The following is a 23,639-nucleotide window of genomic DNA, read 5'->3' on the forward strand; positions in this document are numbered from 1 at the left end:
ACATCTCCTGATTTACAAAGCTCCATGTTGCTGGAGTTACTCTGAACATCTCCTGATTTACCGCTCCGTGTTGATGTTGTTGACACACTTCCCTCTTCTCCTGGAGCACGAGCTGCAGGGCTGTGCCTGACGCTGCGAAGCACACGGGGTGGCCTGGTTCAAGTCTGGGCTGGCGCCTACTTACCTCTCTCATCAGCTCTGGGCTTTGTCACCCCATGGCCACCGTGCACTTCTCCTTTTCAGGTCTTTGTCTTAGTTCCAGGTCTGTGAGTTGTGGCACGGCCAGGGTAGGTGGTAGGCAGCTGTTGGCGACTTGAACTTGTTTAAACCTCRTGTGAAATCCATCTCCCGAGTCTCCAACGTGGAGCACAGCAGGGAGCAGGGGCGGCAGCGTCCCGGCCGCGTGTGCCCTCGTTCTCAGTGTGCGGCTTGGGCTGCGCTGCACGGGTTTCCACGTTGGAGCTGCGGCCTCTGGGAGCGGGAACGGGAAAACAGGGAATCTCGGCACCGCCTGCAGTTCGTCACGGCGGCCATTTTGTAGGGCCTTTAATTTGGTGGCTAAAAGGAAACTGTTCTGGTTGTTTGACCTTGGATAAGCCCCCTCAGAAAGGGGACACAGATCATTTTAGAGCACTGGATTCTGCTGTTATTGTCATAACAATTCTTTTTTTTTTTTTTTTTTTTTTTCTCTTGGAGTAAAAGCATTCAACTGCAAAGTCTGGAGAAAGCAACAAGGAAAAGGCCGATAAGGAAGCTGTGGATGAAGGCCTGAGGTAGGTGGCATAAGTCTGATTGCTGAGCAGCTTGCTTTATCTCTCACTGCTCATCTGCTAGCAAGGACTCTCTGATCCTCTAGGCAACCGTCACCCATGCTTAAAAAAAGCTTTCTTCTTCTTCTCCCCCCCCCACCTCTTTTTTTGGCTATTCTCCATGCTTTCCCCCCACTCCCAGCCCGGGGTTGCCGTGAGTGATGTGGCTCTGGACACAGGGAATCTGTGCCACAGCTTGGGCTGTGTCCGCTCTGCCCTGCAYGTTTGCCGTCGGGGCTCGCTGTGCGCTCCAGGACTTGATAACCTGCACAACTGCCCTGTGCTCCAGCCCCGCTTTTTAAGGAATCCRTTACACTTGAGGCCCATGCGTTTCAAACTCCTCTAGCAGTTTTGCTTTTATTGTGACAATCTCTTGAGCAATTTTACTAAAAACACCAATGAACTTCCTTGTTGATCAGATACGTGCAGGAGCTGGGGGAGGTCTCCTGTTTTTACASGTTCACATCTAGAAAACATGAGTTTTGAGACACTATTTCCAATGGTTATGGCATACTTCTCTCTTCWGATGGGCCAGAAACTGCGTTCTTAATAAAAAGGCTGCATTTCAGGCTGTGCCACCAAGGAGCTGTGGGCAGAGGTGCCATGTCTTGTACATGCCAGAGAAAGGGCAGGGAGGCTGGCAGAGCGGTGGGAAGCGGCTTGGCGCCGCAGAGGGCCAGGGCGGCTCCAGAGGGAACTCTGCCCGCAGGTGCAGGCGGATGCGCCGCGGGAGCCACGAGGGGATGGCGGGAGCCGCAGGGCTGTTGCGACGGGCACGGCGCTCGCAGCCCGCTTGCGAGCAGGTTGGCGACGTCTGCGAGCTCCGGCCTGCGCGTGGCCCCTGCTCCGGACACGCAAGAAGTTTGCCGGCCTTTGCTACGTGCCAGAGGGCTCTGCTTTCATTTTTACGGAGACGCGGTTGCACCGTGAGGTTACGCGGCCTTAGGAAGTGGTTCCTCAGTTCAGCCTCCCAAGGGCAGAGAAAGAACCTGTGTCTGCTAATTATGAAGGTGAACGTTTTGAATTGCTTTGGCATAAGCTTTGTTTTTCGTGCTCTGTTACACTTGTGTGCCTGGAATACTTGTTGAGTCTCTCCTTAACTCTTGATTGACACGTATGTGAGATAATAAACCTGATTAGCTAAGATCCTCCTGTGTTTGGATTGAGAAATACTGTCCAAAGTACACCTGGAAAAAGCTTAGAGATAAACTTAGGAGGGTAATGCTCTCTGAACAGTAAGGGTTTTTCTAATGAATTTCTATCTTGGAGTTGGCTGTAATCCTTATCCAACTGGCAAATCTAGTTTCAGATTTCAGCTTTAAAATATAATTGGCAGCTCAGCGAATTCATAAAATTGATCCCCTTTCACACTTATTTTTGGCTTGTGTTAAGAATGTGCCAACCTGGAATTCTAAACTTAACCCCGAGTGACTTTTCCTATGGCTCCCTAAAAGGGAAGCCTGGCAGTGGAGCCAGGCCAGCAGCCAAGATAAATCCTGAGCACTAGATGTCAGCACAGTGGTAACTTGAACTGCAGGTAAGGGGAAAATGGGAAGAGATGGAGCACGCGGTGGAGTCTGTGAAGCGCTCGCTTGCTGAAGCCCTCGGGTGATGGGATCCCGTGTTTGGCTCCGTCTCCCTTCTGGGCAACCTGGGGCAGTGCTGCCGATTCCAAAGCAGTCCAAGCTGCCGTGTGCATTTTTACAGTCATTTAAACATAAAACGTATGTTAAAATTAATGATGCATAAATGCACTGCACTTCAGCTGCAGGTACTGAGATGCAGCCTGCCCGAAGATGACTGTTTGGCTGTTGGGATCCAACCTCAGCTGCGTCTGGGCGAAGCCTCTTCAGCTCCTGGGCGCCTTTGGCGAGGACCTCAYGGTGAACGTGAGGCCAAGTCTCTGAATGCTGAACTTGAGACGTGGGACTCGACTCCGARGGGAGCTGCCGTCCCGCTCCACCCGGGGTCCGCGGGCTGCGGAACCACAGCGTGAGGCTGGAGCAGCGCCCAGTGCTCACACTGCAGGAGTGGGTGCCTGAGCGTCACCCAGGGGCAAACCCGGGGGAAATTTGACCCGGATAATGGTGCCTCTTTGGAGCTGGAGTCTTTCTTGCTCATAAAGCACAGTCTGCTGCTTGGGCTTCTCYGAATGGGACTGGCTTGTTGAAACCACCAGCCCTTGAGCAGCAAATCCACTGCTTCTAGTGCTACCACATTGACCTCTTGTGGTGGACTTAACCAYGGTGTCAAAAAATACCCTGCAACTCGATTGGTGTGCATACACCCTGGGGATGCTCATTACCAGCTACTTCCAAAGCACATCATGTCTGTAGATTTTTTCTTCAGTCACTATTTTTAAGCTCCAAACAAATGAAAACCATTGGAACATCAGAGAACGAAGTGAAGATGCTGACATAAAACAGTATTTTTCAAATACTATGCCCAGTTGCATATGCAGTATCATAAAAGAGGAACAGAAATAGTCACTGAAGAGTGTTTTTTTTCCTATTTTTTTTTATTTTTTTATTCCTATGCTCATCTAGAACATTCATTCTCTGCCTGTTTTTCTATAATACTGTTATTTTGACTTTGGTTTAACTTTCACATTTCTTTCCTCTTCTGCAAGGCTTAAATGTGTTCAGTGTAACGTAAGAAAGATGCTCTAAGCATTTAAAGTTCTTCCATCTGCTTTTTTAAATGAACCCAAGGCTCCAAATCCACCATATGTCATATGTTACAGAATTAGTCATTATGAGCAAAAGGATATTCAGATGCTGAAGTTCTTATCCGAGAATGTTTCCCTGCTGGAAATAACATTTTTACAAGCTTCTGTAGTCCCTTTAGTCTCTTCCTAACAGGACCTCCTGTGGGGAGAACTTAGTATTTCTCATTCCGATGATAGTTTTGAGTAACGTTTACAGTCATCTGCCAATGGCTATGTGTTTTTTGGCAATAACAAACCATGCTCGTGAGCATCCCTCGTGCAGTTTCTTCAGCGCTGGTTTTGGGGCACTGGTCGGAAGGGCCTTCCCTTTTGCCGGGCTGTCGTGGGCTTTCTGTACTCGCTTTCCCTGAAGCTGCACAATCTGCTGTGATTTATGGAGCACRTTCTACCATTTGAAGTGGTAAAGCCCTTGGTTGCCTTTGCGCTTTTTCTACCTTACTTGGTAAATGTTGGTTAGTGCTTAGTCTTACCGTACAGTTCATATTTACCCAACAGCTCTGTCACTGACACATACAAGGCTTCCATTTTCCCCCGGTAAAACCGTGTTTTACCTGGACAGTAACTCGCCGCCGGGTGCCGTCCGTGTTCGCGCTGAGCGCGRCAGCGCGCCGTGGTGGCAGTTGTTGCATTTGACACGATGACAAATCTGACAGCCCAGCTTAAGGAGGCCCCTGCCAGGGCGAAGGTGCCGCCTGCCGTTAGCAAGACCGGGTCTAACCGGGTGGCAGCAACGCCACGAGCGCGGCGGCCCTCCCCACGGCTGCTGCGGCGGCGACAGCCGGGCGGCCGCGGCGCTCTCSCTTGTGCGGCGCTCCCGGCGCTGCCCTCTCCTCTGGGCAAGGGGAATCCGGCCCCTCGCAAAGGGCAATCCGGAGGAGAGGCGTTCCTGTRAACGGGTTTGGGCTGCTGAGGCGGCACAGTGGGGTCTCACGGAAGAATTCCCCCGAGCCGGAGCAAGACAAGTGAGTGGCTCTCACTCCAAAGAGTTCTTCTCATGCCAAAATTTCAGCCCAGCCGTCACATCTGAGGTGAGTGAGTACCACAAGAGCGAGGGGTGTACAGGATGTGTAGGCTGCGGGGCGAGTCCATTACCGCCCGAGGAAGGAAGCAGGGATGCTGTGATGTGTGGCCGGGAGAGGCCCCGCAGCGCGTGAAAGGCAGTGCCCGCGGCATGGCACGGGGACGTAAAGGGCCTGTGCCCAAGGGACGAGTGGTTTCTGCTTAAGGTTTTCCCAAGATTATTTTTTGCGGTTTTTCTGTAGAGCATAAGGATGACTTTGCTTTTTGTTTTTCCCCTAGCAATCCAAGCAGTAAAGAGACCACGAAGCCTGTCTTATTTAAATGCGTATGATTAGCTCAGTAACTCKCTTCCAAATTATTCAATTTTCTGTGGGGAGTTTTGACAAAATTGCTCCAAATACAGTGCATTTGATGCACACGCAGGGCAAAATGACCTGCTCCACAGAGTTTCTTGTGGCGTTAACTGCTAGGGCAGCCAAGTTCACCACATTATTAGATGGCTTGTCATCAACGGTCTCTGAGGGAGGTGTATATTTTATACATATGTATATATGTATTATTTAGGCAGCTCMGTGCAGCAGTATAGCAGGCTGCTCTACAGGGCTGTGCTGGTGTAGCTGTCAGAAGACTCTGCCTTTATTTTCATTTGCCTTTATTTTAACATTGGAGGAAGAGCTGTTGCACAGGTGACTTCTGCCCCTGCTGCTTCAGCGAAATTCTTGCATCCCATTTGCCTCTGTGGCTTCCTAACTTTGGGGAGAGAACAGGGAAGGGAAGAGGGTATTTTATATATGCGTGTGTGTGTGTATGTATGTATATGTGTATATATTTAATCTTGAGATTTATTTGGCAATTTTGCAAGGAAGAGTCCATCTTCTAGAGGGTTGTTCCCATTCCTTCAATCTCCTGAAGGGCAAAAGCGTCCTGACAACCAAAACCAAACATGGGCTGTTTAAGTCCAGAAGTGTCTCTTGGCACTTAGGGATTAATTTCCAGCTTGGCAGCAAGATCTGGACTCAAGCGCATCCCAGAAGAGGCACCACCAAGAGCAGCTGCCTTTCCCCATGTCTTTGACAAAACCACCTCTTCCTTCCCTTACACAGGGGTTGCTACAGCCCCAAACCAAATCCTGAGTSTCCTTCAAGCTGAGGACACTGTAGTAAGTACTGGCATTACTGTGTATTCCAATGCTTTCTGTATTGAGACATGYAATGTATATATTGGATGTAAAAAAAGGTCGGTGAAGTGTGTGGTTCCCTTCATCTCCACGGCTGTGCTTACGTTCCCTGGACGTTGCCTTTGCAAGCCCGTGAGCGCCGCAGGTCAGCTGGAGGCAGCGGAAGGTGTTTTTTGCAGGCTGCTTTGTGCGTGTTTGCCCCCGGGCAGCAGCAGTCAGTCATTGTGCCTACTCACAATGCAGGCACCCACTGCAGAAACGGTTTAATGCGATGAAAAAACAAGCAGGACAAAACCTATTTCAGGGCAAATGAAGATGCCTGTAGCACTGAAATGCTTTTCACAGCAATTTATGGGGCACTTGTTGCATGGTTTTAATGTCATCCTAATCTTCAGGTATTATGCTGTAGATAACTTACAGACTGAGCTGCTCTCATGATCCAAAATTTACTAGTCTGAACTAGGAAACTTAGTATAATGGCTATAATTAGTAGAAAAATAAGACTCTTTTTTTTTCTTTTTAGTAAAGAGAAGTCATAAACTTCACACCTCTATTATTAAAATTTCTTGGTGGAGCTGATTRCCCCCATGAACAAAATCCATTCGACTTATTATGTCCTCAAGCTTCTTTAAGTAAACTAAGCTGCTGGGGGCTTCCAGAGGGAAAAAGGCCAAAGTTGGTATTAAAAAAGAAGCATCATGTGATAATGTCACTCATACGTGAGTTACTAGCCCTGAGTCACCTTTTCCAAAACACAACACCACCAAAGGGTCAGCGTGCTGGTGACCACGAGAGAGCCAGGATCAGCTTGGGCTTGGGATCATCACTGAGCTGAACCTAAGAGAATATGCTGCAGTGTGAAGGATTTTGTAAAGAGCACCTGAATGCTGGAGCTAATCAAGCCTTGGTACAAAGAATGGAAAAAAAAGTTAAAAAACATGTTATTCACAGGATAAAACGTGCTATTCCCCCTGAAGCGGCCGTTTCCCAGCAGGAGGCGGCTGCTGCCGCGCGCCGGGCCGCCCTCGTGCCTCCCTGCGGCGCTGGCGCGGGAGCACACGCGCTCCTCGAGGCAGCAGCAGCCGCTGCAGCGGCAGCCAAAGAGCAGAAAAATCAGAGGCCGGCGAAGGTCTGTCCCGGCTGGGGAGGGCACCRCTTGTCCTTCGCCTCGGAAAACTGCCAGCACTAACGCACTGCAGGCGATGGGCGCTTTCCTCTCCCGGGTACTGCTCTGGCATCCCCAGGCCTTGCAGCGAACGAGGGAGCATCTGTCCCGAGCACAGAACCACAGCTGCTGAGGTCTCTATCGGAGCAGCACAGGCAACGGCAACTTCTTTTGCTCCTTGGAAAATTACAATCCCACCTTAAGATCCGGCAGCAAAAACCCATCTTGTTTTTGCTTAATACCTATTCTGCCTTTTATATATAAAAAATATTGCTATTACTCAAGTGCTTTCCATCAAGTTTATATAGAAAGTACCTTTCAAAAGGAGAAAGTCGTAAGCAAGTTTCAAGCTACTGTTCAGCCTTCAGAAAGCTCCTGGAACTGCCTTCAGCTTCAGTGTTACCTGAACAGGTAACCAGTGTTACCTGTTACCAAAGGGCAGTTACCAAGCCCTACAGCTTCACTAAAACATATCTACAACAAATGCTGCAGCAAAACCATCATCACAGAATCAAAAATGAATTCATCTACCAAGCAGAGGGCCTCAAAACAGCAGCGGTGGCTTCACTAAGGGGAAGATGAATGCTGCTCTTCCACGACCTCGCTTCCCCTCCTATCAGTACACAAGGATCTCCTCCCCTCCTCTGGAGGYTATCCCATTCATGTTTTTAAAATATATGCACATGGAATAATACTATTTGATGACTATTCCTTGGGCTTTTTTTGCAGTAGGCTAGATATTTAAGACATTACGGACCTGCTCTCACCTGCGCTCCTTTACAGGTAGGGAGTTAACTGAGCTGCTTCCGCTACTGCACCTGGAAACCGACCCCAGCGTGGATTTCACAGGCACGAGGGAAGCTACAAACCCTGCTTTGCTACTAGGACTCTTCATGGCCGGGGCCACGTTCCTCTCACCCCGCCACACGTGCYCTGCCTGTGACACCATCAAGGCAGCGGGATCTCCACCAGGATCTCCAGGCCATCCATCTGCGGGCCCCCCACACCGGCGGCGTGCCGAGGGGAGCAGGTCGGGGGCAGCTGCTCCTCACGGGGCCCTTTCCGTGCTCCCTGGCAAGCTGTTCCCTGTGCTCCGTGGCGAGTGCCGATGGGCATGGACCGGCCAGCGGAGCTCGCGCCGCGGGAGCTTCCAGGAGTGAATGGCACCCGCTCGGCCTGGGCGCTGCCTCTGCACAAGACGCTGCTGTTCTCCCCTTTCTTTCATCACRTTTTTTACCGCTGCATCTGAGCGTGCGGCAGGATCTACACGACGTAATGGGGAATCTCAACACCTCTCTGCAGACAGGACGTACGCCCTGCAAATCTCTTCGGTGGAGGAGGGCAATTCACTTGATGACACACGCTCACGCTTCCGGAAAGCTTGAGGTGACACTTCCTATCAAAGATCCAAATCATTTCACCAACGTGAAACACTTTATTGAGACGCTCTTTGGGGACCCCAGCTTTACTCCAACAGTCACACGCTGGGCTGGCACAGGGCCATAGGCCACGCTGCTATGGAATAAGGCTGCTCTGATCCACCCTCTCACTTGAGAGCTTCCCGGGAACGCAGAGAGAAGYGCTGCTGTAATGTCTCTCTCCAGCCTCTTTCAGCTGTACCGGGACCTCTCTTTGTCTTTTGACTTCTTGGGACTTCTGCTCCTGTCTGCCTTTTTATCCCAGTCTCTGTCTCGGCAGTCGTCCTTGTATCTGTCCTTGTGTCTGCTGGAAGAGTGGTGCCTCTCCGGGGACCGGCTGCGGCTGCGGTGCCTGTCCTTCCTCTCACTCCTCTTCCTCTCTTTGCAGCGCTCTCCTTCGTGTTTGCGATCTGGATCCTGTGAAAGGAGAGCATGGATACACAGTTACAGACAAAGGGGAAGGCAGAACCAATGTGACTAAATGGTTCACAGCACAAAAGGGGGTTCTTCTGGAGAGAAATTAAGGTTATACAATAAAGGAGATGTTTCTGTTGCTAGAACACATACTTATTACAGGAACTGAGTGGTACAAAAGCACTGAGATGGTGTATTAACAAATGAAGGAGAGAGCTKAATAGCTCAGCTAATGAAGCATCACAGTGGCACACGATTATGACACAGTCCCTGCTACAATGATGATGTGGAGAAACCAGCACCCACACAGGCCACAGCGTCAYGGCAGTTCAAAATGTAAAAACACAAAGATCATCTAGAAAATTTCTATTTCATCTGGACAGGCAAGGAACCAAACAAGATCTCAAAATCATTTTCTTAGAAACATCCCTGAGCTTATGCCGACTCCTGACATTGTTAAGTACTGCTAAAAACTATTTTAAAATAAACTWAGACATTAYACAGAYGTAAGATAAAAAAAGAGGGGGCTTCCTGATCCTACAGAAAGCTACACGCCCAGCTTGCTGCTCAGAAACTGGCAGACCCCTTCATTTTGAAGAGACAACCACCTGAAAGCTGGGGATCACTATATCCCCTAACAGATAGATACCATCTTTGGAGGTATTTTAATGACAACTACTGAGTACGTGGAGATCATTATGAACTACATCTGGGTTAGATTATATAGTATTTCTTAGTTGCGGATAAAATTTTCTAGATCTATGCTCCTGAGAGTGGCATTCACATTTGTATAGCTGCAACTTTTACTGCGTGTGCAAACAAGCAAGCTTGATTTATTTAAAAGAAGGGTGAGCACCCTACCCCAAACAGAGCAAGCAAACCACCAGGACCAACACAGACACCCTGAGAACCACAGATTTGATCCCTATCTACACAACCAAATACTTCTGCTACCATCAACTACAGCAACCCCTCTTCTGTGGCCAAACACTTACTACATGACCTTACTGTCACGTGCTATTTCACTACAGATTTCAAAACCGGAATCCATCAAAAAAGAGTGATGATTCTGGCACTTAAGAGCTTCATCCACCTCCAAAGCGCTGCACAAATTCCTCTATTTCAAAGAGCAACTAATTTACTAGAAGCCAAATATATTACTATTGTACCCAAAAGCCTCATCAGCCCCAACCCCATATGCTAAAATAACAAAAAAAAAACAGTTTTCAGGGTTACCAGGGGGTAACTCTGAAAAGATTCCCCAAAGGCCACACGAGCACGGAGACAACTAAGCTCTTGAGAGACCCTCCAGAGAGGCAATTAAGGCAGAGACGTGCAAGGCAAGTCTGAAGCGGGCAGCGCCACAAAAATGTTGGTACGGTAGCTGGTAAGATCACAGTCTAAAGTTAAAATGTAGTACAGTGGAAAGTAAAGATGCAGCAATAGAATGAACTGTATCTAAGTTCTAGTAAATAAATAATCATTTACATKTTTTGAAAGATTAAATCTCATTTAAGTCTTACTGAAACAGAGAAAGGTCCAACTTCTCAAACACTCCAAGTTAGTAACAATAATAACAGTATTTTTAAATTAAGTCTCTCATGGCCTAGGTCARCAACACACTATTTCCCGTCCAAAGAAGTGGAGCGAAGGAAATGGAAGAAGGGGAGAGGGCAGCTCTCAACGTTCATGGCTGACTCTGCCAAAAGCAGTYCCTTTTTCAAGCGCACTTGCAGGTGCACAACTGCTGCAAAGCAGGTGGAAGCACCAGGACCGCACCGGCTGAGTAAATAAGGCACCTCTACCTCCACAAGGCACACCAGGTAAAGGTTAAAAGGAGTAAACAAGCAGCCTTCYTGGAGGGAGCACTTTGATCAAACATGACCTTCAATACAAAGGGAACAGTCTCCCATAAGCAGTAAGAACAGGAGACTGAAAACAGAAGAGCCAACATATATTTGCTAAAACCGTTAACTACAGAAAACTCAAGGTCAGTAGACCCCATAGCAATGAAAGGTCATCCTCCACAAATCCACTTATTKTAACAAAATCCGTAGAATTCAAAAACATAGAGAACCAGAAAGGAAACAATGTCACAACACAGACCGCACAGAAGCCAGACTATATTCGAAATGCCCTGCCAGATCCTCTTCACAACGGTAGGAAGCCTCTTGCTCCAGACTCACATCCCGTTGCCTACTGCAGCTGTTGCAAGCTGCAACAGGTTGATTCTTCTGCTCTCTGGAGCCCCAGGAAGAAGCACAAGAGTCAAAACCAAATTCTTAATGTGCAGCACAGAAGCTGAAGAGCCAGGAAACTGGTGTCAGACTAAGAAACGGATGAGTCAAAATACACTGAATTAAAAAMCATATATAGACAAAAGAAAACACAAAAACAACTCAACCCCATGGACTATTTGGAGAATAAAATCCCCTTTTCTCCAGTCATCCCTGGAGCTGGTACCATCAACTGCGGCTTCAGTGGCCAGAACTTCCCACTGTAAGACCCTCTTCTCGGTTAATTAAAATCTCTCTATGCTATGGGCTAAGGACAGAAGTTCAGTGTGGCCACTGTGACAACTGTGCTGGGTTTTGATATCATTTTGTTTTCAAGTATCTCAAATACTACTATTTCCAAAACAGTGGTAAGGGAAACACCTGGCCAAGCTAAAAATGCTGCCATTCATCAAAAAGTTTCCACTCAGCTATGCTTTGCAGTGACTTCGGCATCCCCACTGAACAGGCCCTGCCTCCTTCTACTATTCCCATGAGCGCTCCCCAAATTAAGTATCTTTAAATAGGCCAACAAACAAAACAACCCATTTTATAAAAGCTAACRAAGGATCTGACAGCTACGGTGCCTGCAGATTTCATCTGGCAAGGCTGTGCCCACTTAGTAGTCCCCTAAAACAGGCTGAGCRCAGACCAGTAACACACACTCAGGATCTTCAAGAATAATCTCAAGCAGAGCAAGGTGCTTCCCAGGAATTTCTTTCCACAGTCCCAAGAGCGAGCTGGCTGCTTGCCAGCAGAGAAAAGAAGTCACTACCTATGATCCAGAGCATAAAGAGGGCTAACCTATTTACCCCGAAACACGGAGCAAGGGAGAGGAGAGCTGCAGGGAAGAGCATAGCAGACTACAGCAACAGCAAGCAGGCACAAGTCGGAACAGGAACAGGTGACTAAGTACTAAAATGATGGGTTAAGACGCTGAAGAGGCAGCAGAATGAAGCACCAGAAAACATCCTGCTCCAGATCCTGGAAAAAGCATCAGAGATCTTCTGGTKTCCTACTTTAGCACTATGAAATCCCCTGCCAGTGTGTGTCAGAGSCCCCTTGTAATGATTTGGCCACACAGGGGTAGGCACTCTCTTGCTGCTAGCACTTCTCCTATCCCCTGCAGAGGCAGAGATACTTGAATAATTTAAGTCTTCTCTGCTGATAACACAAGACCAGCCAGTTCCACATGTGCAACTGCTGAACSCTCAAGAGCACAGATTACATTCAGACCTATCGAAGCATCTGTCACAGGAATGTTAAAAACCACAACATGAGTAGCCAAAAAGATGGAAAAGAATCTGAAGCGCTCCTAATTCTCACATCCTGCACGCAGGTGCCAGGCTGCTGCCTACCCACCTGAAAAGGTACTCCCCACCCACCTAAATGTTCACATGTGAACCACTTTATAAGCAGCAACAGTGCTTGSAGTGGCAACAAGAATCACCTCATAAATGAACAGCAGGGCTCCCTGGTGGCACTGAAAAAAACTAGCTGTTAATGTGCATGGGAAAAGCCACTTTTTAGCCTCACTGCAAGAAGTGATGAAATGGAACAACAGCATCACGTACGTGCTCTGTACTYGTTGCCGAAAGCACACTCGGAACTAACGCCAGGATTTTATTTAGTGCAGCTGGAATTTTATCACAGTTCCTGCAAACTGAAAACATTTTTTTCTCATCCATAACCAAGGGTTGTATTGTGAAAATACTGGATTTTTTTTTTGGTCTTCCTTATGAGTGTGGTTCTCCCTACTGCTCAAACTCCAGTGGTAGTTAAGCTCCACGTTATTCCTAGAGTTTTCCTGTTCCCATGAAACATCAACACCGTGACTATCTCAAGCTCACAGAAACCTGAAAGCTCTGCTCTAACTCACTGCTAGGGAAGAAATGAATGACAAAACTGTTGTCTGCTGGTGATCTCCGCACAGCCCCAGGCCTGCRACCTGTGTGCCTGAACAATTCAGGYGAAAGCAAATCCGCCTGTAGATTTTACATAAAGCACTTCCAAAACAGCTGGCAAAAAATAAACACATAATGCAAATGGACTGTGTTTCTGATTTGACAYTGGAGAAAGCCGGCAGTTTCTGCATTTGTGAAATATGATTACTTCCTGGTTTATAACTGGAAATATGTGAGCAACAGGTTCCAAGTGGTGAAGATTTCCTACTTTATGAGAGGCTACACTGCCTGTTCAGGATGTTTCAACAGAAGGCCAGACAGGCATGCTAAGCTTCAGAAGTCCAGGAAGATTTGGACAATCTCCTTCACAAAGAGATACTAAGCTCAGCCTCAGCTCAGCTGGTATGATGTCATGTCATTAATGCAAGATAAGGCTGGCACCTTAGATTTTCTGGTCCTCTTGTCATCCTCTTCATCTTCAGAGTGGTGGTGCTTTTTCTTCTTTTGCTTTTTAGCCGAGTGCGAATGACTTGTTTCAGATTCTTCCACTTCCTCGTTCAGCAAGAGGTCGTACTTGGCACTGATAATGTCGGTTAAGGACAGACTTATTACTTAGTATCAATAAATATCGGAATACAAATGCTCATGAAACAAACAAAACCTCATTTATCAAACCAGGGTTTTTTTTCTGACTTTTTGCAGCAGATCTCAAACACATGCTTTTGGCAAGCTTTAAAATGAGAAATCTTTTCTAGGCTGTTTTCATCAACTCAGTGTAAAACAGGTCCATAACCAGAAAAGGATACTCTTGCTTTGGCTTTACCTTCTCTTTCAGAGCAAGTTTTGAAGGTTTGCCACGGTCCTTTTCAAACTCTTTGAAATCTTCTTTGGTGTACCGCCCACCTGTCCACAGAAAAATCAATTCAGTTCATTCCGACTCAAAAAGCAACTAAGTTTTCTTATAAATTTAAGGGTTCTTCTTAACCATGGGGAGATTCACAGAATAATACGGTTCCAAAAACAGCATTAGCAGCTGGATACAAGAGAAGAGGAAAGGCAAAGCCACCAGCCTTTCTCYGACTGCAGTCTCATTAAAGCAGCTACAATTTACTCCTCTCTCACGCCCAGTGCAGACACAGCATGAGGAGCATCACAGACAGCACCAACTGGCTTGGTCTCACTTTGACTGCCGGTCCTATGTCAGGCTCCTTAGAGATCTGTTACTGTGAACACCTACAAATTATTTTATTAAATGACTTTTGCTCTGGGCTGCACCAACGGAAACTTTTGAGTCAGCTACAGTTTTCTACGTGAACTCCTAAGCTATCAAAAATGCCTGTCTTGATTTAAAGAGGGGATATGATAGATTTCATTTTCCATATGTTCACTTGAAAATATGAGCAAACTGATTATCATTTGATTCCCTAACAATGTGCTGCCATCTAATGGCAACGGTTCCACCGCAACGTGAAGCAGCTGGGAAGGGAACGAACACTACTGCACAGGGAAGAACAAAACTTCCCCTAGGTAACTGTGTGCCAGATAAGCATAACCAAGCAACAATAAAGTTGGCTTTCCAAAATTTATGACAACACAGGCCTAAGATACCCCAGATAAAGAAATATTTTCCATGTGGGTRCACGGATGCACACAGGATGCACTGCAGAGCATGGCGCAGATGACAGAGTTGGCCCAGCTCTGTGCAGGGCAAGCTCCAGCACCTCAGTGTCCATGGCTCGTACAGGCCTGAGGAAACTGCACATTGAGGCTTGCCTGCATTCCTAGGTGAGGACACAGTAGGATTCTTGGCACCACTGGAACATGCAGCCACCTCTTCCAGTCCAGGGTTCTCCTCACATTCCCAACAAGCAAATAAACAACATACCCACCTATCCTATCRTCCTTCTCCTCCCCAAACATCCTCTAACATCTGGAAGTGCATTTTATAGCATACAGCCTGCTGAGAAACAAGCTTGACCTACAGGACATGAGGGCAGGAAATCCCTGGCCTGAATATTCAGTTTCTTTGGAATACATCTATCTGTCAGTGTGTAATGAAAAGAAGTTAGGAATGACAACATATTGCCATGTTATATATGACAGTAAATGATATACAAAAGGATCAGTTTTAAAGCTTGAGACAGGAACAAATGACTTACTAACTAGAAGAGATCTGGTAGAAGAGGAGTTCCTAGTAAGATACTGAAATTGTAACAGCAGTAAACTCTTCTACTCTCTTTTTATGGAACAAATGCAAAGACAAACACCTTGTTTTTATGGAACAAATGCAAAGACAAACACCTTGTTGCTCTGGTGTTTTACGTTGTCAGGAAAATTTATACTCCTAAGGAACAGATGATATAAGCTCATAATAATTGCTTCATTTTATATAACATTCATAATTTAGAAGTCGTGGCTTATTAAGTTACAAGGGCTAAAGAATCARAGGATGACAAATGCACCTACCTTTTCCTTTCCACTTAATCTTTGCCACAGACTGGCTAAAATCCACATGTATCCGCCTGTCGTCTATGAGCACATTATCCATTTTGAAGTAGGCTTTCTCGCAATCTTCCTCCTGATTTTGGCATTCCCAGAAAATTGTGAGTCATGAGTATTTCATAGGATTATTCCAGGAAGAACTCAAACCCAACCGTTTGAAGGTTGTAGGTTTTCAAATACACATTCCACAAAACTGCCTGAACTACTGCAGTTCTTCTTCTATGTCATTTTAAAAAAAAGGCTTTGCATTTTGTCCCCAAGTAAGCACTTCCAATTTAGTTTCCTCAATTAATTTCACTACTTTAAGAATTTTCCARTCTAGCTATAATGTATATATTTGACAAATAAATGCACAGAAACAAGGGAAAAAAAATACAAGAGAAAACAGCATAATTTTAAGTGTATAAATAAGTAGGTTAATGAAAAATAATCTTACACTTTCCCTCTTTTTTCAGTTTTCCTCATAGATTAGAGAGTAGCAGACCTAAACAATAAGCTACCTCCTATTAAGAGAATTTGTACCATCAATTACACTGCAAGTGTAATATGCTATGAGGAAAAAAATGGACCTGTTCCACTCATTCCAATACAACTTAAGCACATACTTGTTTTACTTGGTGAAACAGAGTCAGACTTGGACATCTACCTGATTCAGGACTGACAAATTCTGTGACTAAGTCCCTCAGTGAAAACAGTGTGAAGATTTCATTGCTCTTTCATTAGGGAAGTCAACTGCAAATGAACGTCTATGAGCACAATCTAGATTCCTAAATCCCACRCATTCCTAAAACCAGTAGCATGTCTGAAAATGTACCTTTTCAAACTCAATGAAAGCATAACAAAGAGAATCACCAGTCTTCCAGTCTCGAATCACTTCACAGCTGAAAAAGGGGCATAAAATGAAAGTGTCAGTGCTTTGGGAGCAAAACAAYGTACGTGTTCAATTCGATGCTGCCTGCTGCCAGTCTCTGGCAATTCTAATAAACTCCTGCAACAAAACCTTTCAGGGAAACTAAACAGCCAYGGCTGAAGAAAGATCTCTGCATCAATAAAGACTTTCACGTACAGCCCCTGCTGCAGACACATTACTGGTCTGGCTAGCTCTGACTTCAGCTACCACTGCTGTGTTCTCCATGTGAACACATGCAGGCAGGGAATAATTCTCCAGAGACCCTGGAATGCTGCTCAGCAGCCTCACCTAACCAATGAATAGGAATGAAGTTCAATTTCAACAAAGACTACATTTTTATGTTAAAATAATTACCTTTTAATGGGACCAAATCGTGAAAATATTATCTCCAGGTCCTCATCTGTGGTCACAGGATTCAGTTTACAAACAAAGAGCACATTTTCAGGTGGCTTAATCTCTGCATCTGGCAGGTCTCCCACCTGTGATATACATAACATGGCATCATTTCACTTCTGCATAAAGCTTAATACATTCTGTTGCCACAAACACACYTGCAACATGTCTTCTGGATAACTTATTCCTATCACCAAATAGCAGAAAAAAAAAMCCCACAAAATATCCTTCCCACTCCAAGGTCACAAAACAGGTATTTCCCATGGGACCTAATATAAGATTAGCTATTTGCAATCCCATCACTGATTTCAGGGAAGTAGCAAATACTCTGTACCTTACTTTCCCTGTTCATACAATAACAATACTTGGTTCTAATTGCTGCAAGGCTTAGTTTTATTTGGGGGGGGGGGGAGGGGCTAGAATAAAAGGTTAAATTAAGGTGTTCTTTTAAAGGCACTAGAATGAACCAAATTTAGGTGGATGAGCAATTTTTACAGTCAGGAAAAACACTTCATAAATGTTGGCACATTTTCATGCAATGCACATCTCTAAAAATAAACACCTGTTCCCCAGGTTTTGTTCCTCAGTGTCTACCTTTACTCCAGGTAGATTCCTCTTTCCTTCAATCCTGGCAACAGCTATTCTAAATTTTTAACTTATTCTCTGACAAAATTTCCTCCCTCAAACCAACAGACTACATTTAGGAGGAAAATGCAAATACACAGCAGGCCTGCTGTGATACAGGAACGCTTCTGTGCAAAACCCAAATAAAGAATGAGTGATATTAATTTGCCTCATCTTTTGTCTAATATGCTAATAAAAAGGTAACATACATTAGTWCAATAGTATAAAGAAACAAAACAGCACAAGTGCATTCTAGAAAGAGAGTATATGAAAGGCTTTTAAGCACATGCTATTTTCAGAGATGTTTCCTCTTTTGAAAAGACAATGAAACAAGTAGTTTTAATCAGCAAAATTAATGGTATGTGGTTTTTTATTAGTCTCTCCAGCTTATGCATAGCGTTGCTCCCTACTGCAAACTACGCAGCAATATTCACTGAAAATGATGGAAGTCTCACATAAACCACTCTCTCTTTTCAGCTAAGCTTAACTTTAACCTGAGAACAAATCACAAGGCGAACTGGTGCTGCAGAACAAGTGTCCACACACGCAGCTCTTCTGTACTGGGGCCACAGCCTGGACTGACCTTGGGATTACACTTTACAGAGAACTACTATGCTGGCTTGGAAAATGCTGAGCTGGGACTTCAGCAGTTCAAGATAAATGTTTATCATAAGCACATATCCTCCTAGAACTTAATATGCAAYATGCAAATACTTGTATATGCACAGAAATAACATGTAAAAAGATTAGAGATATGTTCACCATTTCCAGAAGAATGGCACGAGTTTTTGCCTCTTTTTCTGCCTGCAATTCTTCTATTTCATCGGCAGTCCGTCCTTTTAAGTCATCGATTTCTTCATCTGCCCCTATTCTGCCACTCTGGAAAAATAAAGGAAAAAAAATGTAACTCAGTCATAGCCAAAAAATGTGTCCGAGTTTTGAAATCTTTAACTTTTCCCTTGCCCCAGGCATGAAAATTGCTTAAGCACTGTATCTCTGCAAAAGTTGGCTTCTATTATGTTTTCTATACCCAGATTAAAATGGAGAAATAAAAGATAACATCCTCACGAGTTTCAGGCACTGTCAATTTGAACTATATCCAGTTATTCTTTCTCACCCTCCCATCTCATACTTGGTATGTCACCACAAGTACCAACTCACTTCTAAGAGAATTCCTTCAAAAAATGAATATTAAAAAATTGGGGAAAAAAAATCTGTTATGTCTAATAATATTTGTGTTGTTATGTACTCTGTTTAATGTCTAAATCTTATTTTTACACACATTCATCCTGGCAGTGTTTCAGGGTTAAGTCTTTCTCCTCCTCAGCATCTCCACAGTGCTCCCTTACTTACAAATATTTCTACACCAAAAGCCGTATCCCCAGACAAGGAGGGGGCGGGGAAGAGAATAAATRTAAAATATTCCAATGTTTGTCCAGTTGGCAGTGAGTTATTACATTCCTTACATATTTAATGGGTCTTGGGGTACATTAAGCAGAGTGCAGATGCAACAAGAAAGGCTGATGGCAATCTTTAAATAATTATCTATTAAATTAAACAAAGAACAATGCTGTCTCTACTCAGCCTATTCATTGCTTCAAACAGCTGTTCTCATACAAGGAGATAATTTCACACTTCCACAACTGCATACTATGAGTATGTTAACAGTAATTACAAATAGTTTTTCAGCAACTCCTCCTGACTGAACAGATTACCCACAACAGTACGTATTCTTGTGGATGTAACTCAAAGAATTACTTGCACTGAAACACCGAGTGTTTGTCATTTAAAAGAGAAATACCAAGAAACAAAATTTATATTAAAATACAGTAGCATTTGGATTCTTCCAGAAAAACATACAAAACCAAACAAACAAAAAAGTACTGCCAAAAGGTGAATATAATGAATGACAGCTTTACTGTTCTGCAAGTTAGAACAGCAGAATATGGCTTTCCAAACTTACAGCACCGCAGTAACAGGGGATAGCASCCAAGCCTTTTTATTAATCCTTTTCCTCAGAGATTGAACAATTCTATTTAATTAAAAACAGTAATAGCCCCAAATAATATTTAACATATCAGAACACAAATGGGTATAATAGGTATGTATCACCTATCCTCATACACTAAAAACGTAGAATTCTTTTAGAACACAGGTTTCAATGATGAAGAATTAAGGACAATGATGAAGAATTAAGTCTATGATGGCCATCGAGAAGGACCTTTTTGCTAACGTTTCTCCTAGCAGCTATGAAAACCACTCACATCCAGCTGTTCCTTGGTAGGTTCTGGTGAACGATCAGGAATAGAYAAGCCAGGTGGATCTTCAAACGGATCATCTAAAATTACTGTATGCGTTATCCTAAYAGAAAGCAGAATGAGGACCAGTCATTAGACATGCACAGACAAAACWCTCTTTTACCCAATGAACAGCAAACCAGCTCTGCTAATCCTCAGTCACACCCCACACGGCCAAACACACTKCATGCCTGTAAATACTAAGGCTTCTGGAAAGCCTATATGCATACAAAGACTTCTATGGGATAAAAGGCTACCTTTTATTAGGTGTTTGTTTGTATGTATCTGTTTCTAAACTACTACATAATCTAATAAAATATAAGGTAATAATTTCACCCATTTTGTTTCCATCTAACTCTCCATAACAGAAAATGTGTGCTAGTCATCTGGCACTGCTATATCAATGCAGCTTCCAAGGTGATTAACTTGTCAAGTCRTAATATGCCTTCAAAAGGAGAAATTTAATGCAGTCATACCTGATATCTTGATATGGGAAAAAGTCCTTATCCACAAAGGCTTCATTAATTGTCTTCAATACATCCATGCCTTCTGTGACCTCTCCAAACACTGTATGCACACCGTCAAGATAATCCAGGTTTTCCCCGGTAGTAATAAGAAACTAAAATAGAAGATACAAAACCAAGAAGAGCAAATTAGTAAAATTCAGGACTTATAAGTGGTATGATATAATATCGTTATATGACATTATCAGCTTTAAATGCACCTAGAGTAAAGACTGTATCACCTGATGCAAGAGAACAATACTCAAAAATTATTCTGTAACAGTAAAGGAATAAAACTGTAAACTTGCACTGTACCAATCAATGCATGTTTTTATGGAATCATACAGGAAATGATGGGCTACAATTTCAGTATCCACAGGGACATGATAAGACAGTGAGAGAATTTTAGGATGACTTTAAAAACACAAACGATTTCTCTATGGTTCATTTTCACTTAACTAGGAGTATTTTTTCCTGCTTACTCCAGAGATGAGCACAAAAAGACATCAAGATGTCAGCAAAAATAAATGAAGAAAGGAAAAAAATAAAGATGGAAGAATTCTAACAATTTATAAAATCTAGGATGGGATTTTAACGTGAGCTTTTTGACCTTTCTCGTGTCAATCATCAAACACTCATTGGTACTTGGAACACTACGTAAACTGCTCATCTACAGCCTTCTCTGTACAGGCCTGGGAGCACAACCTGCGCTGATGCTTTTGAGATGACACTGTCACTGCTAGGTCTCTTCTTTAAATCTGCAGAGTTTCCATTTTAGTTGTTCATATTTGTACTTCCAATAGTGTATGCTGACCTGTGATCCATGCTCATCATTGCCATTGTTCACCATGGACACGGTTCCCTTTTTCTTGTGCTTGATTCTTGGCACTTTTTCCGCCTCAAAAAATCTAGCTTGGTCACCATATAGTTTACTGAAAACACACATAATAAATATGTTAAAAGGCAAAGCAAAAGAAACTTAACAAGTGCTGTAAAACAGTAAACAAAACATTAAAAAAATATATATGAAATTGGTACTGGAGTAAAAACAGAACTTATAGTGCATTCATACACATTTGGACTAGTACATTTAAATACCTTATATTACAAACAAAACCAGATTTTCCTCTGAGGCATTTTGAAGAGGTTTTTGTGTGTGTGCCTTTTTTAAAAAAAGCATAGTACATAACTAAGTTTTTTAAAACAAGAGGCTAATAGGTATTTTGATGAGAAGGTTCTGCTGAAATAAATCTACACTGTAAAAGAAATAACTTATGCTGCAAGCATCTCTGAAAACTAACTGAAAAGCACTAAATCTCTATGCATACCAAGTTCATCATGTGTACAAGGCTGCACACAGTAATTTAAAATATACAGAATAAGACAATTTGTTAATTTGCTTTTAATTCTTGAAGTCTGATCCTGAGCTCATTCATTTTGTCTCACTCCGTGATCAACACGTGCATTTGTCCGTATTTAAAGAACAGTGTTATTTTTAAACCACTTTACTAAACATGTGTAGGCAACTATGAAGAGAGAATTCAAATCAAAGTTTGCCTACATCAGCTGTCAGTGTATCAAGAATGGAAATCTCAATTGTACCAAATTCAGCAGTAACTGACAGGCAGAAAAGGCACACTGTCATTCTCCATCCTGCAGCAGAAAAGAATCTGCCACTCTTCTGGAACACTTCATTTCCTTGCCTACCATACCGAAGAGCCTCAGATGGTGATCAAAACTATCCCTGTATCAGAAACGAAAATAAACTTGAGCTACCCCTTGTGCAGAGACAGCTCAGGCCAGGCCTAGCAGGTTTCCTTATGGAGTCTTGCACCAGTTTTTAGCAGAACTAAACTGCTTCCAGACTCACCACAGTTCTGTGTGTTCAAGGTTCTGCCTTTCACATGTTCTCCCACACCCGACTTAGGCGAGTGCTCAAAGGGAGCTACTCATCTCTTAGTGCTTGATAAAAGGAACTCGAGTAAATATCCAGGCTAACAGGATTATTTTCTTACACACTGGAATTTTAGCATAGCTTCTATGTTTCTTTCCCCCACAAATAAATACATTTTGTGACTAGCAAAAAAAAAAACCCCACCACACACAGAAGTAATAGTAGAGATAATAGCAGAGAATGATTTGGCCTTCCACAAAGCAGTCAGCTGAGACATTCATCTTACAAAGCCAAACCTATGGAAATTTGATCATCTGTCAGGAAAGGTAAGTCAATGTACCACCGCTTAAACTTCCACTTCCAAGGTCAGACATAGCATAGTGCTTCTCTTCCCCCTAAACTGTGACTACAGAAGACCACATCAGAATTACAAAGGCATATAACTAGAGAAGCTAAAGAAGCTCTTGTATCAACATTTTTACTCCWTATCAGTAATTCTGAAGAGAAAAAAAAGCCGAAAACTGAAATCAAAGTGGAGGTCTTATTCTCCTACATGACTTCTCTGTCAATCACATAAAATAAACATGTTTTACTCACCAAAACACAGACTCCCCTCCACGGCCAGTTCCCATGGGGTCACCGGTTTGTATAATAAAATCTTTCTATCATAAAGCAGAATACACAAAATATTGATTTCTTGTATATAGGCTAAAACCACATATATATAAACACAATGAATATGTGACATTAAACACTCACCTGTACATTATAAATAAGGCAATAGTTGTAATACTTGATTTTGCAGAGCTTCAGAAAATTTAGGCAAGCTGTAAGAAATCATACTGACATTTACTARCGAATGCCCTAAATGTAATGGATATATATTTCAGTATGCACAGAGGAGTTTTTGAGCAGGCTATACTTGGGTTCACCAACACACAACCCAGAAATCCCCCRGAGGTGCTGCAAGGAAAGGAAATGTCCCTTCCCTTCCTTAGYTTAGCAACTCAGAGAAACCTAAAGGTTGTTTGTTCCACAGAAATGCACATTTCTTCTCCCAAGTTTATTTCTAAAAATTTTAAATAAAAGGCATTCTGTTCTAAACCCCTTTCACTTTGGAATTTACTTTTTTTTTTYCCAAAATGTAACTGTATAGTACCTTTAGTTTATCTATAAAAATAAAAGCTGTTCCCTCAGGTATTTCAAACACGGACAGGTAAACTAACCACGGGGGCSGTTTCCACACACCGGATTAGATCCGCACACCGGATCTAATCCCGTGACTTTGGTTCAACGCAACCTACCAAAACACGGACGGATACGAGCGCGCGTTTTTACCTGAAGCCTCCAGATTCAAACCAAAATAATATTAAAGTATCATCAACCGGGGGGAAGAGGCGCTCGCGGCCGAACTTTAAGGGCGGGCAGCGCCATGTGTGGAGGCCAAGCCCCGCGCATGAACGCACTCAGGTCGCCGGCGGCCGTTTCGGGCCGTTACGAGGGCAGCCAGGGCCGTTGGGACCGTTGCGACGGTTGGGGCCGCGCTCGCCGCTTCCGGGCAGCGAGGCCGCGGCCGGCGCGCCAGGGGCCGCCATTTCCCGCCGCGCT

General features: G+C 44.0%; 1 protein-coding gene across 1 annotated transcript in view; it reads right to left on the reverse strand.

Annotated features, from left to right (window-relative positions):
• Positions 1–8,463: 8,463 nt before the first annotated feature.
• PPIL4 (peptidylprolyl isomerase like 4) overlaps positions 8,464–23,639 on the reverse strand; it is a 15,364-nt gene continuing 188 nt past the window's right edge. Inside the window, exons 2-13 of the mRNA XM_026044409.1 lie at positions 22,791–22,858; positions 22,629–22,693; positions 20,952–21,069; positions 20,111–20,253; positions 19,602–19,698; positions 18,100–18,216; positions 16,675–16,799; positions 16,225–16,291; positions 15,375–15,486; positions 13,715–13,811; positions 13,350–13,488; positions 8,464–8,734 (exon numbers count right to left, since the gene is read on the reverse strand). Of these exons, the coding sequence (XP_025900194.1) occupies positions 8,510–8,734; positions 13,350–13,488; positions 13,715–13,811; positions 15,375–15,486; positions 16,225–16,291; positions 16,675–16,799; positions 18,100–18,216; positions 19,602–19,698; positions 20,111–20,253; positions 20,952–21,069; positions 22,629–22,693; positions 22,791–22,858 (1,373 nt within the window). The 3' untranslated portion in view covers positions 8,464–8,509. The remainder of the gene's footprint in view (positions 8,735–13,349; positions 13,489–13,714; positions 13,812–15,374; positions 15,487–16,224; positions 16,292–16,674; positions 16,800–18,099; positions 18,217–19,601; positions 19,699–20,110; positions 20,254–20,951; positions 21,070–22,628; positions 22,694–22,790; positions 22,859–23,639) is intronic.

The sequence above is a fragment of the Nothoprocta perdicaria genome, unplaced genomic scaffold, assembly GCF_003342845.1.
Source record: "Nothoprocta perdicaria isolate Ctin4 unplaced genomic scaffold, notPer1 scaffold_36, whole genome shotgun sequence".
Classification (NCBI taxonomy): domain Eukaryota; kingdom Metazoa; phylum Chordata; class Aves; order Tinamiformes; family Tinamidae; genus Nothoprocta; species Nothoprocta perdicaria.